The sequence below is a fragment of the Thalassophryne amazonica genome, chromosome 7, assembly GCF_902500255.1.
Source record: "Thalassophryne amazonica chromosome 7, fThaAma1.1, whole genome shotgun sequence".
Lineage (NCBI taxonomy): Eukaryota > Metazoa > Chordata > Actinopteri > Batrachoidiformes > Batrachoididae > Thalassophryne > Thalassophryne amazonica.
Genome location: NC_047109.1, coordinates 1,034,362 through 1,048,967, shown reverse-complemented (window position 1 = coordinate 1,048,967; position 14,606 = coordinate 1,034,362). Strand labels below are relative to the sequence as shown.

Below are 14,606 nucleotides of genomic sequence, written 5' to 3'. Positions count from 1 at the left end.
GGTGGTAGGTTTCACTATCCAGCCGTCCAAAAAGAGGACAAAACAGTCTTTCATTCCCCAAGTAATCAGTTACTTAAACACCTGAAAGGAAATATTTTAAACCAGTTCTCTGCTCGGTGGGTCAGAACAGGGGAAATTACTTTTTTTTTTTTTTTTTAACACAACTTATTTAATCTCCTAAGGACTGGATTTACTGTTAGATTTCACTGCATGTTAATGGCTTTGTGTATTATTGCCTCCATTTACTGTCTGTCAGTGTCTCTGTTTTATGCCATTTGTTAAGTTTTATTCAAGGCCACACATGTATGTACGTGTGTGTGTGTGTAAATTATGGGTAAGCTGGTAGTATTGTTGTGTGGTCACAGCAACAGAGATCAACGTGTCTCAAATGTACACTCAGTGCTGCTGAGGACATTGACAGTTTTTACAGGAAGACACTAACTCTGGCAGAACTGTAGGCTGTAGGGTCTACAGAACTGCCCAGTTCATGAACTGAGACCACAAAGTTGTAGCTTCCTTAAGAATTCAGTTAAGATCTTGCAGACTTTCATCTGAAACGTGTCCAAGATTAAATCTGGCTCGACTTCAAGATCAGACTTCAGTGGGAGGACCTGACATCATGTACGCAACTGGTGACCCAAATGGAATGTGGGAGTTCTTCTGGGCTCAGACCCTGAAAGCTGGTGAGGATTGTACTGGAGTTGCCAGTATTCACAGTAGGACGTGTTTCTTATCTGAGGGAGTCGTAGTGCACCGCATGATGGATATTCCAGGCTGTATAGGGAGATGAGAAAGTGGGATGGAATGATGCTGATGGTAAAGAAGGAGACGTTTCTTTAAATGATGGCTCACTGTTCTCACCAGCTCTCCTCCACCCACCCACATAAAACACTGGACAAAAGTTAAGAGCATCTTTAGCAGGAGATGGACTCAAACTCTCTGCTTAAAGGTCATCCTGTACAAGTGCTATCAGACATTACAACTGCCTCTGCCAGGCCTCTGGTTACTGAATTCTTCAGATTTATCACAGTACAAACCGGCTGCTATGTCTCCGTCCTCCTCTTATCCTCAGCCAGCTCACAGAGGAGCAAAGCACTTTGTTCCTCCAAACTTACTCCTTGTCCCACCACTCTCATGGCGGACAAAGGTTCGGTCATAAAAGATGTTTCTGCTGTACTGTCCCATTGGGGCGGCTACTTTCAGCACTTGTATCAGGCCAATCCTCCTGCTGAGATGTCAAACATCGCCAGCAGGGTTACTGTGGCTAACTGTCCACTCAACTGTGAGCCAACAATTGTTCTCGAGATCTTAAAAACAGTGAAACAGTCGAGGCCATGGAAAGTTCCAGGGATGTTTGGTACTGGAGCTGAACTCCTCTGCGTGGGTGGCGATGCCGTCACAGTCTTTGTTTCAACCTGGGAGATGAATATTATCCCTACAGACTGGGAGAAAGGACTTATTTTCCCACTCTGGAATCTAAAGGTTGATCACCTGGATTACAAGAACTACAGAAGTCTTACACTACTTGGAAACTAAAGGTTGATCACCTGGATTACAAGAACTACAGAAGTCTTACACTACTCTCTGTGCAGGGATTATTCTCAACAGGATTCAATTCCCGTCTGGCTTCACACACAAGAAGTCACCTATCGACCTCGTCCTAGCTCGGCGAGTACTCAGCCAATGCAAGTGTGAGAATCAGCCGCGCTGCCTTAAAATTTCAACTGCCGATTTACACAATTTTTTATGAAAACCCTGACAAACACATTTATGACACATTTTGAAACCTGTTTGAAATCAACCAAAAGAATAAAGTCAGTAAGGTATTTCTTGTCAAGTGGAAAGACGACACTGTGAGTGATGAATATTTCATTGTGTTAACTACTTTGTGTGTTTGTGCACACAGTCACACTTGTGATTACCTCTCTTGTCCTCATTCTCCACCTTGGGTTTGACCAGGTCAACCTGGCGGCCGGTGATTCCGAGCAGGGCCAGGTCGATCACACCGGTCTGGACGGCCTCCCCCAGGTGACTCTGCTCCCCCATGTTGGCTTTTGCCTTGTTGGACTTCAGCATGAAGTCTTTGAGTGCCAGCAGCTTGTCCTCCTCGGCCTCAGTCATCCCCTGAACACCAAAGGGCAGCAAAGAAGACAAAATGAAAACTGCAGAGTGGAACACAGAAGAAAAGGACAATGCCTGGTTGGTCCCTGCACCTACCAGCAGTAACACAGCTTTTCATCCCGGTGTAACAGTTTATCCCCCCCCCCCCCCCCCCCCCGGGGGGTAGGATATCTTACCAAAACTTTGTTTTGGCAAGATATGTTTGTCAGTATTGTATGTTTGTTTGTTTGTAATCATTGCATTTTTCTTTTTTTTTACCTTTAACTCACTGTGCAGCACACAATTTATATCACAGACTCTTGCAACTTCACACATAGCAGCCCAAGTAAGGTACCTTTCAGTACATAAAAGGATCAAGCTCAAGGTCAAAGGTCAAGGTCACAGGAAGGTCAAACACTAAATTCAACCAAACAACTTTCCTGGTCAAAATTTTTGAAATTTTGCCTACAAATTTGCCAAGGAACATAGTTATAGGCCTTGCCCATTACCTGGGATAAGTGATTGGCCTTGACCTTCAGGGTTTCGCTTGAGGTTAAATGTCACCTAAATTAGGTCAAACTTCAGATTACAGTAAAACATGTGTACTACACCAAATTAAAAATATTTTATGATTACATTAGTACTAACAGAATATAGTTATATGATTACAAATAGATAAAACTTTAATTGTAAGTAAAGTGTTCATTACAGCAAACTATTGCTATGATACTGGATGTTGAAAAAGTAACAAATATGTTGTTTGCTTATTATCATACAGTATAATAAGTATATAGTATACATAGTATAATAAGAAGTAAACTGATTTTTGCTATATTTATTTATTAACTTGTTTAAATATACGTCTTAATGTTTTAACTGTATGTTTTAGTGTACAGCACATTGGGTCAGCTTTTGTTGTATTAAAGTGCTTTATAAATAAAGATGGTATGGTCCTGTGTGTTCTATACATATACTGTGGATATTTTATGCAAAACTACATTGGAGTATTTTCCATCACATTTCCAAATCAGATCCATATATTTGTAGAGTATATTTGGAAGGGGAATTTAAAGATACTTCAGAATAGGAAATATTACTATTGTAGACAGTTATAGATACATACAGAAAGAATACCAATATTGTTCACCATCAATCAAACTGCTTCATCTGTGACCATAAAACATCCATGAAATATAGAGTTTAAAGGTTGTCCTGATTGGGCCTTATCAAGGTTTGGGGGTAATCAGTGCTGCCCTGTAGGAATGTTGCCTGTCGGGTGGGGGGGGGGGGGGATTTCCAGGGTGAGAGGTAAGATATCCTAGGATATCCAGGGGGGTAAGATATACTGTTACACCTGAGTAAAATACAAAAACTTGAAGGGTGATCTTAGAGTGCATACCTTTACCGTGGCCAAACAGTCCTAGAACACTGTTCCATTTTGAAACCTTATTAAATTAAACTGATTTGTGGGATTACGACCACTCACACTTTGCAAAATGTTGGTCAGGACAGTTTTTTCCATTCAAACATTAAAGCGAAGGCCAGGAGTAGAGCTATTCTTGTTGATAAAAATATTTCGTTTGTTCCCTCTACTGTTATATCAGAGAAGCACGGTCTGTTTCTAACAGTGTTTGGCAAACTCTGCCATGAGCTTGACTAATCTTTATGTGCCTAATTTTGATGAAGTACAATTCTTTTGCAACCTGTTTTCACAGCTCCTGGATTTAAACAGCCATTCTTTATTTCTTGGAGGTAACTCTAATCTGTCTGTGGATGTGGTATTGGACCGCTCATCCTCCAAACCTGCTACTCTTAACAAATTTGCAGCCTGTGTTAAATCATTTCTTGAGGATTACAGCCTCACAGATCCTTGGCAGGTTTTGTATCCTACTGACAGATTATTCTTTCTTTTCTCATGTACTCCATACTTATACCAGAATAGATTTTTTTTCTTGACAATTTTTTGATTAATAGTGTTAGTTCTTGCAGCTATGACAGTATTACCATTTCTGACCATACTCCACTTGTATTGAAAATGTTTTTGAAGGTTGTGCACTGGAGACTAGACCCATTATTCTCACAGATGAACAATTTGTTACTAACACTTCTTCCAAAATCAAAACCTTTCTGAATGAGAATACCTCTGGTGTGCCTGACAACACTGTATGGGAGGCTGTGAAGGCATTTCTGAGAGGCAAAATTATTTCATTAGCAGGACTCAAAAGACAGACTGCAATGCAGGAACAGACCAAATTATGGGCAATGACAGGCCATATGCTCAGCCACCATCATCTGCTCTGTACAAAGAACACTTGAGCTTACAAACCAAACTCAATTCACTTTTCATTCACCATGTTGAAGGCTGTTTGATTACGAATAAGAGCGAGTTTTATGAACATGGGGAAACGACTGGTGAGCTTCTGGATAATCAACTGTGTGGTATTAGGGTGAAGCAAATAACTGGGGTTAGGACAAACAACGGAGAGGTGACATCAGACCAGAAGGTGATTAATGAGACATTTAGGGCATTTTACTCCAAACTATACACATCAGAATCGACAGTAAATTTAAAGGATTTGCATGATTTCTTTGACTCTGTTACTATGCCTTTGCTTTCCCCCTTAGACAATTAAGCTCCTATTGCAAAACAGGAAATTCAATTCAATTTCAAATGATCAATTTATTTTCATTTATATAGCGCCAAAGCACAACAAAGTTGCCTCAAGATGCTTCACAGAAGTAAGGTCTACCTTACTTCAGAGACCTAAGATGATGGGAGGTGTGGCTCTGCCCAACTTTCATTGTTATTGGGTTGCAAATATCAGGTGAAACACTTTTACCTTGAACCAACATCATAAGATTTCTTTACCTTCAACTTTAGGTTCATCACTTCCTCTTGCCTTGTCTTTACCTAGTAGTGATAGAGTAGTACGTCAATCTCTTAGAATTTGGCCTCAGTTTAGGAAATGTTTTGGTCTCCAGTCTTTCTCACTTCAAATCCAGTTGCTGTGAACCACTTATTTGTTCCTTCAACAAAAGATGATGCTTTTCACATGTGGCACAGAAAAGGTTTAAAATGATTTCCTGATTTATATTTAGATGGACAATTTGCAAGCTTTTCTCAACTGTGTACCAAATTTGGTATTTCCTCTACTCATTTTTTTCAGGTCAGACACTATATGCAAACTATGACAGCACAATTTCCTCAAAACCCTCCAGACAATCCTGTTGACGATCTGTTAATGATCAAGCCAACTTCTAGGGGTGTCATCTCAGCTTTCTATATTTTTATTTCAGATCTTCAGTGTCCTTCTGCACCCATTATTAAATCCAAAAGGGAACAAGATTTCAATCTTACCATTACAAACAAACAGTGAGATTCTGTCCTTGGCGGAGTTCACACTAGATTGATGTGTGCTCAACATGCACTCATTCAATTTAAGATTGTTCATCGTGTGCACTTGTCCGAGGTTAAGTTGGCACACATATATCCAGATGTCGACCCAACTTGTGGAAAGTGCAAAAGTGCCCCTGGTACATTTCTTCACATGTATTGGTCCTGTCTGTCATTGGCTAATCTTTGGAATTCAGTCTTTTTTGTGTGTGTGTGTTTACACAATCTCTGAAGTCCTGCAGCATCAAATTAAACCAGAGCCACTCTGTGCTATTTTTGGAGTTGCTCCGGACCTTAACTTGCCAAATTCCAAGCTTAAATTCTTGAATTTTTCATTTCCATTAGCCAGAAGAGCTATTTTACTCAAATGGAAAGATTCTTCATCTCTTTCACATGCACAATGCGTAAAAGCTATAATGTCCTGTATGAATTTAGAACAAATGAGATATACAATTCAAATATCTGAAAACAATTTTTATAAGTTGTGACATCCTTTTCTCGGTTCCTTTGAGAGATCCACAACTACTGCCTCAGAGTAGCCCACTGACTCCATGGACTATGATGTCTGCAGATGACATTGTGATCTGTACTGAGAGTAGAGAGCAGGTTGAATCCAGCCTGGAAAGGAAGATATGCTCTGGAGAGCAGGGGAATGAAACTCAGTTGGAGCAAAACTGAGTACATGTGTGTGAATGAGAAGCCAGTGGAACAGTGCAGTTACAAGGAGTAGAAGTGATGAAAGTAGATGAGTTTAAATACTTGAGGTCAACTGTTCAAAGTAATGGAGAGTGTGGTAGAGAGGTGAAGAAGAGAGTGCAGGCAGGGTGGAGTGGGTGGAGAAAGGTGGCAGGAGTGATTTGTGACTGTAGAATATCTAAGAGTGAAGTGGAAAGTTGACAAGACAGTAGTGAGACCAGCTATGTTGGATGGCTTAGAGATGGTGGCACTAACAAAAAGACAGGAGGCAGAGCTCAAGGTGTTGAGATTCTCTTTAGAAGTGACTGGACAGGATTAGGAATGAACATATCAGAGGGACAGCTCAGGTGGGACGGTTTGGAGACCAAGTCAGAGAAGAGAGACTGAGATGATATGGACGTGCAGAGGAGAAACCCAGGGTATGTAGAGAGAAGGATGCTGACGATGGAGCCACCAGGAAGGAGGAGAAGAAGGAGGACAAAGAGGAGGTTTATGGATGTGCTGAGGGAGGACATGCAGGTGGTTGATGAGACAGAGGAAGACACAGATGACAGGGTGAGATGGAAACCATTGATCTGCTGTGGTGACCCATAATGGAAGCAGCTGAAAGAAGAAGACTGACTCAGTGTAATAGTTTGTAGGAAGTCGAATTAAATTTCTAAAAATGCCCAATTTGGCTATGTAATAACTGTAAAAAAAATTCTGAGTGTAAATCAACATCCGAACACCTAAATTTAAAGGCTACTTCTAAATAGCAAGACTTTGTCTCCATGGTAGGAGACACCTCTTACATTAGTAACGAAGCAAGCACACACATATTTTAATTCTTCAATCTTCACAGCACCCATTAGCTCAAAGAAAAGCTTGTTATAAATCAAACTGTAGGAATCCTAATTAGGTTCATCTGTGAGCATTCTGAGGTTCGATCTGATGACTAGTTTTCCAAGCAGCTATGAACTTACAGCTGAAGCTTTCCCTGCAGATTGAGTGACTGTGTGTTTTGTCTGGCTCGGTTTTTACGTCGTACACCAGTTTGTTTTCAGATATGGCAACCACATCATAACACACTGTAAATGTGTTCATCGCCCGTGCAGCGGCCCAACTGGAGCAAGGATGATTTCCTGAGAAAAACGTCTTTCATTAAAGAATTCTGTCAGAGTTCATGGACCTTGTTCCACATAATTCTTCTTGCACTTTCTCAGGATGTGAGACATCAAAGAAAACATCTCAATTAGAGCATGATTTTGCACAGCAGGAACACGTGAAAGTGTGTGTGTGTGTGTGTGGGGGGGGGGGGGTCCAAAGTGTTCATCTGCATGTGAACAACTTAACTCTGACAATTTAGATCTGATTTGGATCAAACTTAATTAAATAACAGAAGGACAGCCAAGGATAACATCAAGGTCACAGGCCAAGATCAAACATGGGCCCAGTACCCATAGATCAGTAAGAAACATGAAAAGATGGTTTCAGTACAAATAAAGTTATTTTTCAAAAACAAATGTATCTTGGAGGAGTTTCAGTTTGGATTCATATCACACCACAGCTCTGAAACAGCACTCACTGAGATAATTAGTGAGCTCAGACTGAACTTGGATGAGAATAAGGCTTCAGTTCTTGTTCTTTTGGATTTAAGGGCAGCATTTGACATGACTGATCAAGATATCACTGCCAGAAACTGGTCTAAATCACAAGGAGAAAGCTTTATATCAGTCTTGGATATCATGTGTCTGTGAAATATGAAATGAGGTTCCACAAGGTCTTTTCACTGTACATACTGCCACATGGGGACATCATCAGACAGCACAATGGCTGTTCTGTAGTTATGTAGATGATGCACATCTGTACATATCAGGAGCCAAATGAGAGGGCCTACTACCATTAAAGTACATGGACAAGAAATAACTCCTTAAAATTAAATGAGGATAAAACTGAAATCTTGCTCGTTGGCTGCAAAACCAAAAGAGAAATGTTTCACTAATCTGTGGAAATTGACTTCCTGGATTCAACCTTATGTCTCAGGTCTTGGTGTTATTTTAGATTCAGATCAAACCTTCACTTCACACATCAGCAAAGTCACAAAACATTTTTTTTTCAATTATAAAATTTGCTAAGTTTCTAAGCAAAGGTGCAGCCAATTTTACCCGAGGACAAAATATGGCCATCGGGTAGTGTGAGGTCTTTGCGTGTTACCATGTGTCTGTCTGTGTTCACCATAAGTCCAGTCCTATTACTGCCAGAGTCTTCAAATTCACAGAGAACATTCTTGGGACACAGACCTTGGAAAGGTTCAAAGATGGCTAACCTTGACATATTTTAAGAGGTCAAAAAGTCACATTTTGTTTCCTATTTTTATGCTCATACGGCCGAGGATAGTTTAGCATCGTCTTAAATTTATTAAAAACCATGAAGAGACATCGATATGTGCCTTTGATTCAATACTATTTACTGGCCTCCTGACAAAAGCAACCCAGAGAATCCAGCCCCTCCAAAACCCTGCACCCTGGTTCTGGTTCAGGGTGTAGATCCTGAACCAGAACCAGGAGACACCACATTAGTCCAGTTTTAGCTGCTCTGCATTGGCTACCTGTGTCATCTGGAACTGACTTTGAGAACCCTTAATGGACAAGGACTAACCTACATCACCAACTCCCTCATTTACTGTCCACCCCCCAGAACACTGTGTGGACCTGCGTCGGACTGGCATCCCTTCAAGGGGGAGTTGTAGACTCTCCCCCGCTATAGAATCCAGAGATTAAGAACCAATGGACCTCAGGGCCTGTGAGGAGAAGCAGCCGAAAGACTGGGGGTGCCATATTTCTCAATTACGCACCCAAACTATAGAACACACTGATATAAGGGAAGCTCACTGAACTAGACATTTATTATACGTGAGCCTTCATGCTGTGCATGACCTCTCTGGTGTACTTTTACCACACTCTACTATTTCTTTTATATTTCTTCATTTTTTTTATGTAATCTTTTATTGTTGCCATTGTAAGATTTTTGTGATATTATATTAGAATTAGAATGAGCAACTCATTAAAGATACGCCTAAAAATATTAGTAAATCAATCAATCAATTTTTTTTATATAGCGCCAAATCACAACAAACAGTTGCCCCAAGGCGCTTTATATTGTAAGGCAAGGCCATACAATAATTATGTAAAACCCCAACGGTCAAAACGACCCCCTGTGAGCAAGCACTTGGCTACAGTGGGAAGGAAAAACTCCCTTTTAACAGGAAGAAACCTCCAGCAGAACCAGGCTCAGGGAGGGGCAGTCTTCTGCTGGGACTGGTTGGGGCTGAGGGAGAGAACCAGGAAAAAGACATGCTGTGGAGGGGAGCAGAGATCGATCACTAATGATTAAATGCAGAGTGGTGCATACAGAGCAAAAAGAGAAAGAAACAGTGCATCATGGGAACCCCCCAGCAGTCTACGTCTATAGCAGCATAACTAAGGGATGGTTCAGGGTCACCTGATCCAGCCCTAACTATAAGCTTTAGCAAAAAGGAAAGTTTTAAGCCTAATCTTAAAAGTAGAGAGGGTGTCTGTCTCCCTGATCTGAATTGGGAGCTGGTTCCACAGGAGAGGAGCCTGAAAGCTGAAGGCTCTGCCTCCCATTCTACTCTTACAAACCCTAGGAACTACAAGTAAGCCTGCAGTCTGAGAGCGAAGCGCTCTATTGGGGTGATATGGTACTACGAGGTCCCTAAGATAAGATGGGACCTGATTATTCAAAACCTTATAAGTAAGAAGAAGAATTTTAAATTCTATTCTAGAATTAACAGGAAGCCAATGAAGAGAGGCCAATATGGGTGAGATATGCTCTCTCCTTCTAGTCCCCGTCAGTACTCTAGCTGCAGCATTTTGAATTAACTGAAGGCTTTTTAGGGAACTTTTAGGACAACCTGATAATAATGAATTACAATAGTCCAGCCTAGAGGAAATAAATGCATGAATTAGTTTTTCAGCATCACTCTGAGACAAGACCTTTCTGATTTTAGAGATATTGCGTAAATGCAAAAAAGCAGTCCTACATATTTGTTTAATATGCGCTTTGAATGACATATCCTGATCAAAAATGACTCCAAGATTTCTCACAGTATTACTAGAGGTCAGGGTAATGCCATCCAGAGTAAGGATCTGGTTAGACACCATGTTTCTAAGATTTGTGGGGCCAAGTACAATAACTTCAGTTTTATCTGAGTTTAAAAGCAGGAAATTAGAGGTCATCCATGTCTTTATGTCTGTAAGACAATCCTGCAGTTTAGCTAATTGGTGTGTGTCCTCTGGCTTCATGGATAGATAAAGCTGGGTATCATCTGCGTAACAATGAAAATTTAAGCAATACCGTCTAATAATACTGCCTAAGGGAAGCGTGTATAAAGTGAATAAAATTGGTCCTAGCACAGAACCTTGAGGAACTCCATAATTAACTTTAGTCTTTGAAGAAGATTCCCCATTTACATGAACAAATTGTAATCTATTAGACAAATATGATTCAAACCACCGCAGCGCAGTGCCTTTAATACCTATGGCATGCTCTAATCTCTGTAATAAAATTTTATGGTCAACAGTATCAAAAGCAGCACTGAGGTCTAACAGAACAAGCACAGAGATGAGTCCACTGTCCGAGGCCATAAGAAGATCATTTGTAACCTTCACTAATGCTGTTTCTGTACTATGATGAATTCTAAAACCTGACTGAAACTCTTCAAATAGACCATTCCTCTGCAGATGATCAGTTAGCTGTTTTACAACTACCCTTTCAAGAATTTTTGAGAGAAAAGGAAGGTTGGAGATTGGCCTATAATTAGCTAAGATAGCTGGGTCAAGTGATGGCTTTTTAAGTAATGGTTTAATTACTGCCACCTTAAAAGCCTGTGGTACATAGCCAACTAACAAAGATAGATTGATCATATTTAAGATCAAAGCATTAAATAATGGTAGGGCTTCCTTGAGCAGCCTGGTAGGAATGGGGTCTAATAAACATGTTGATGGTTTGGATGAAGTAACTAATGAAAATAACTCAGACAGAACAATCAGAGAGAAAGAGTCTAACCAAATACCGGCATCACTGAAAGCAGCCAAAGATAACGATACGTCTTTGGGATGGTTATGAGTAATTTTTTCTCTAATAGTTAAAATTTTGTTAGCAAAGAAAGTCCTGAAGTCATTACTAGTTAAAGTTAATGGAATACTCAGCTCAATAGAGCTCTGACTCTTTGTCAGCCTGGCTACAGTGCTGAAAAGAAACCTGGGGTTGTTCTTATTTTCTTCAATTAGTGATGAGTAGAAAGATGTCCTAGCTTTACGGAGGGCTTTTTTATAGAGCAACAGACTCTTTTTCCAGGCTAAGTGAAGATCTTCTAAATTAGTGAGACGCCATTTCCTCTCCAACTTACGGGTTATCTGCTTTAAGCTACGAGTTTGTGAGTTATACCACGGAGTCAGGCACTTCTGATTTAAAGCTCTCTTTTTAGAGGAGCTACAGCATCCAAAGTTGTCTTCAATGAGGATGTAAAACTATTGACGAGATACTCTATCTCACTTACAGAGTTTAGGTAGCTACTCTGCACTGTGTTGGTATATGGCATTAGAGAACATAAAGAAGGAATCATATCCTTAAACCTAGTTACAGCGCTTTCTGAAAGACTTCTAGTGTAATGAAACTTATTCCCCACTGCTGGGTAGTCCATCAGAGTAAATGTAAATGTTATTAAGAAATGATCAGACAGAAGGGAGTTTTCAGGGAATACTGTTAAGTCTTCTATTTCCATACCATAAGTCAGAACAAGATCTAAGATATGATTAAAGTGGTGGGTGGACTCATTTACTTTTTGAGCAAAGCCAATAGAGTCTAATAATAGATTAAATGCAGTGTTGAGGCTGTCATTCTCAGCATCTGTGTGGATGTTAAAATCGCCCACTATAATTATCTTATCTGAGCTAAGCACTAAGTCAGACAAAAGGTCTGAAAATTCACAGAGAAACTCACAGTAACGACCAGGTGGACGATAGATAATAACAAATAAAACTGGTTTTTGGGACTTCCAATTTGGATGGACAAGACTAAGGGTCAAGCTTTCAAATGAATTAAAGCTCTGTCTGGGTTTTTGATTAATTAATAAGCTGGAATGGAAGATTGCTGCTAATCCTCCGCCCCGGCCCATGCTACGAGCATTCTGACAGTTAGTGTGACTCGGGGGTGTTGACTCATTTAAACTAACATATTCATCCTGCTGTAACCAGGTTTCTGTAAGGCAGAATAAATCAATATGTTGATCAATTATTATATAATTTACCAACAGGGACTTAGAAGAGAGAGACCTAATGTTTAATAGACCACATTTAACTGTTTTAGTCTGTGGTGCAGTTGAAGGTGCTATATTATTTTTTCTTTTTGAATTTTTATGCTTAAATAGATTTTTGCTGGTTATTGGTAGTCTGGGAGCAGGCACCGTCTCTACGGGGATGGGGTAATGAGGGGATGGCAGGGGGAGAGAAGCCGCAGAGAGGTGTGTAAGACTACAACTCTGCTTCCTGGTCCCAACCCTGGATAGTCACGGTTTGGAGGATTTAAGAAAATTGGCCAGATTTCTAGAAATGAGAGCTGCTCCATCCAAAGTGGGATGGATGCCTCTCCTAACAAGACCAGGTTTTCCCCAGAAGCTTTGCCAATTATCTATGAAGCCCACCTCATTTTTTGGACACCACTCAGACAGCCAGCAATTCAAGGAGAACATGCGGCTAAACATGTCACTCCCGGTCTGATTGGGGAGGGGCCCAGAGAAAACTACAGAGTCCGACATTGTTTTTGCAAAGTTACACACCGATTTAATGTTAATTTTAGTGACCTCCGATTGGCGTAACTGGGTGTCATTACTGCCGACGTGAATTACAATCTTATCAAATTTATGCTTAGCCTTAGCCAGCAGTTTCAAATTTCCTTCAATGTCGCCTGCTCTGGCCCCCGGAAGACAATTGACTATGGTTGCTGGTGTCGCTAACTTCACATTTCGCAAAACAGAGTCGCCAATAACCAGAGTTTGATCCTCGGCGGGTGTGTCGTCGAGTGGGGAAAAACGGTTAGAGATGTGAACGGGTTGGCGGTGTACACGGGGCTTCTGTTTAGGGCTACGCTTCCTCCTCACAGTCACCCAGTCAGCCTGCTTTCCCGGCTGCTCGGGATCTGCCAGGGGGTAACTAACGGCGGCTAAGCTACCTTGGTTCGCACCGACTACAGGGGCCTGGCTAGCTGTAGAATTTTCCACGGTGCGGAGCCGAGTCTCCAATTCGCCCAGCCTGGCCTCCAAAGCTACGAATAAGCTACACTTATTACAAGTACCGTTACTGCTAAAGGAGGCCGAGGAATAACTAAACATTTCACACCCAGAGCAGAAAAGTGCGGGAGAGACAGGAGAAGCCGCCATGCTAAATCGGCTAAGAGCTAGTAGCTACGCTAAGCTAGCGGATTCCTAAAAACACGCAAAGTGAATAATGTGTAAATAATTTAGAGGTGATTCAGCAGAAGGAGTGCTTTAGTTAAGGCACGTAAAGATTACACTGGGAAACAAATCGTAATCTAGATAACTAGATCAATCTAACTGCGCAGATTAAACAGCTAACAGATACAGAAAAACACCGCTGTGCTCCGGAACAGGAAGTGATACAATACCGCAGTGAGAGCCAACCACCAGTAGAGGCCAAACAATCTGCATAAATACGTTTTAAACACAACAGACACATTAAAAAAGAAGAAGAAGCCTGTATCACATAAATCCAGTGATGTTTTTTTCTTGAATGAATGAATGAATGAAAACTGTTTATTTCGAACATTTGATACAACAACAATTACAAGATAGATCAGTAAAGACAACAACAAAAAAGTTCCTACTGTGTACCCAACATGTCCGAAAAGGGGTAGGGTGAAGCATCAGCTTATTTATCCCTACCCCTTCTTCCCCACAACCATTAATACCCTTTGCCACATATACACATAAATTCCTACACACCTAAACCGATATCAATATATATATATATATACATATATATACACATACACATACATATACACATCAACATACATACACATATACATATATACACATATATATACACAAACATAAATATACACCTACACATACCTACTTACATACAAAATACTATATATTTACAAGCCGAAACAAAAAACAAAAACACCCTAACCCTCATTACCCTTCCTCCTCCCTATACCCAGAAAAAACCATATTTTGTACCGCTGTTGAACTGGTTCATGCTTGGACATTGCTTGAGCCCCACTCCCAATCTGTTCCACATCCTCACCCCACAGACAGAAATACAGAAACCTTTTAATGTTGTTCGTGCCCACTGATGCTTTAAATTAAATTTCCCCCTCAGACTGTAATCCC

At 40.6% G+C, this 14,606-nt stretch overlaps 1 protein-coding gene across 1 annotated transcript in view; it reads right to left on the bottom strand.

Annotated features, from left to right (window-relative positions):
- pik3r4 (phosphoinositide-3-kinase, regulatory subunit 4) overlaps positions 1-14,606 on the bottom strand; it is a 67,120-nt gene that overhangs the window by 19,240 nt on the left and 33,274 nt on the right. Inside the window, 1 exon segment of the mRNA XM_034173703.1 lies at positions 1,923-2,124. Within this exon segment, the coding sequence (XP_034029594.1) occupies positions 1,923-2,124 (202 nt within the window).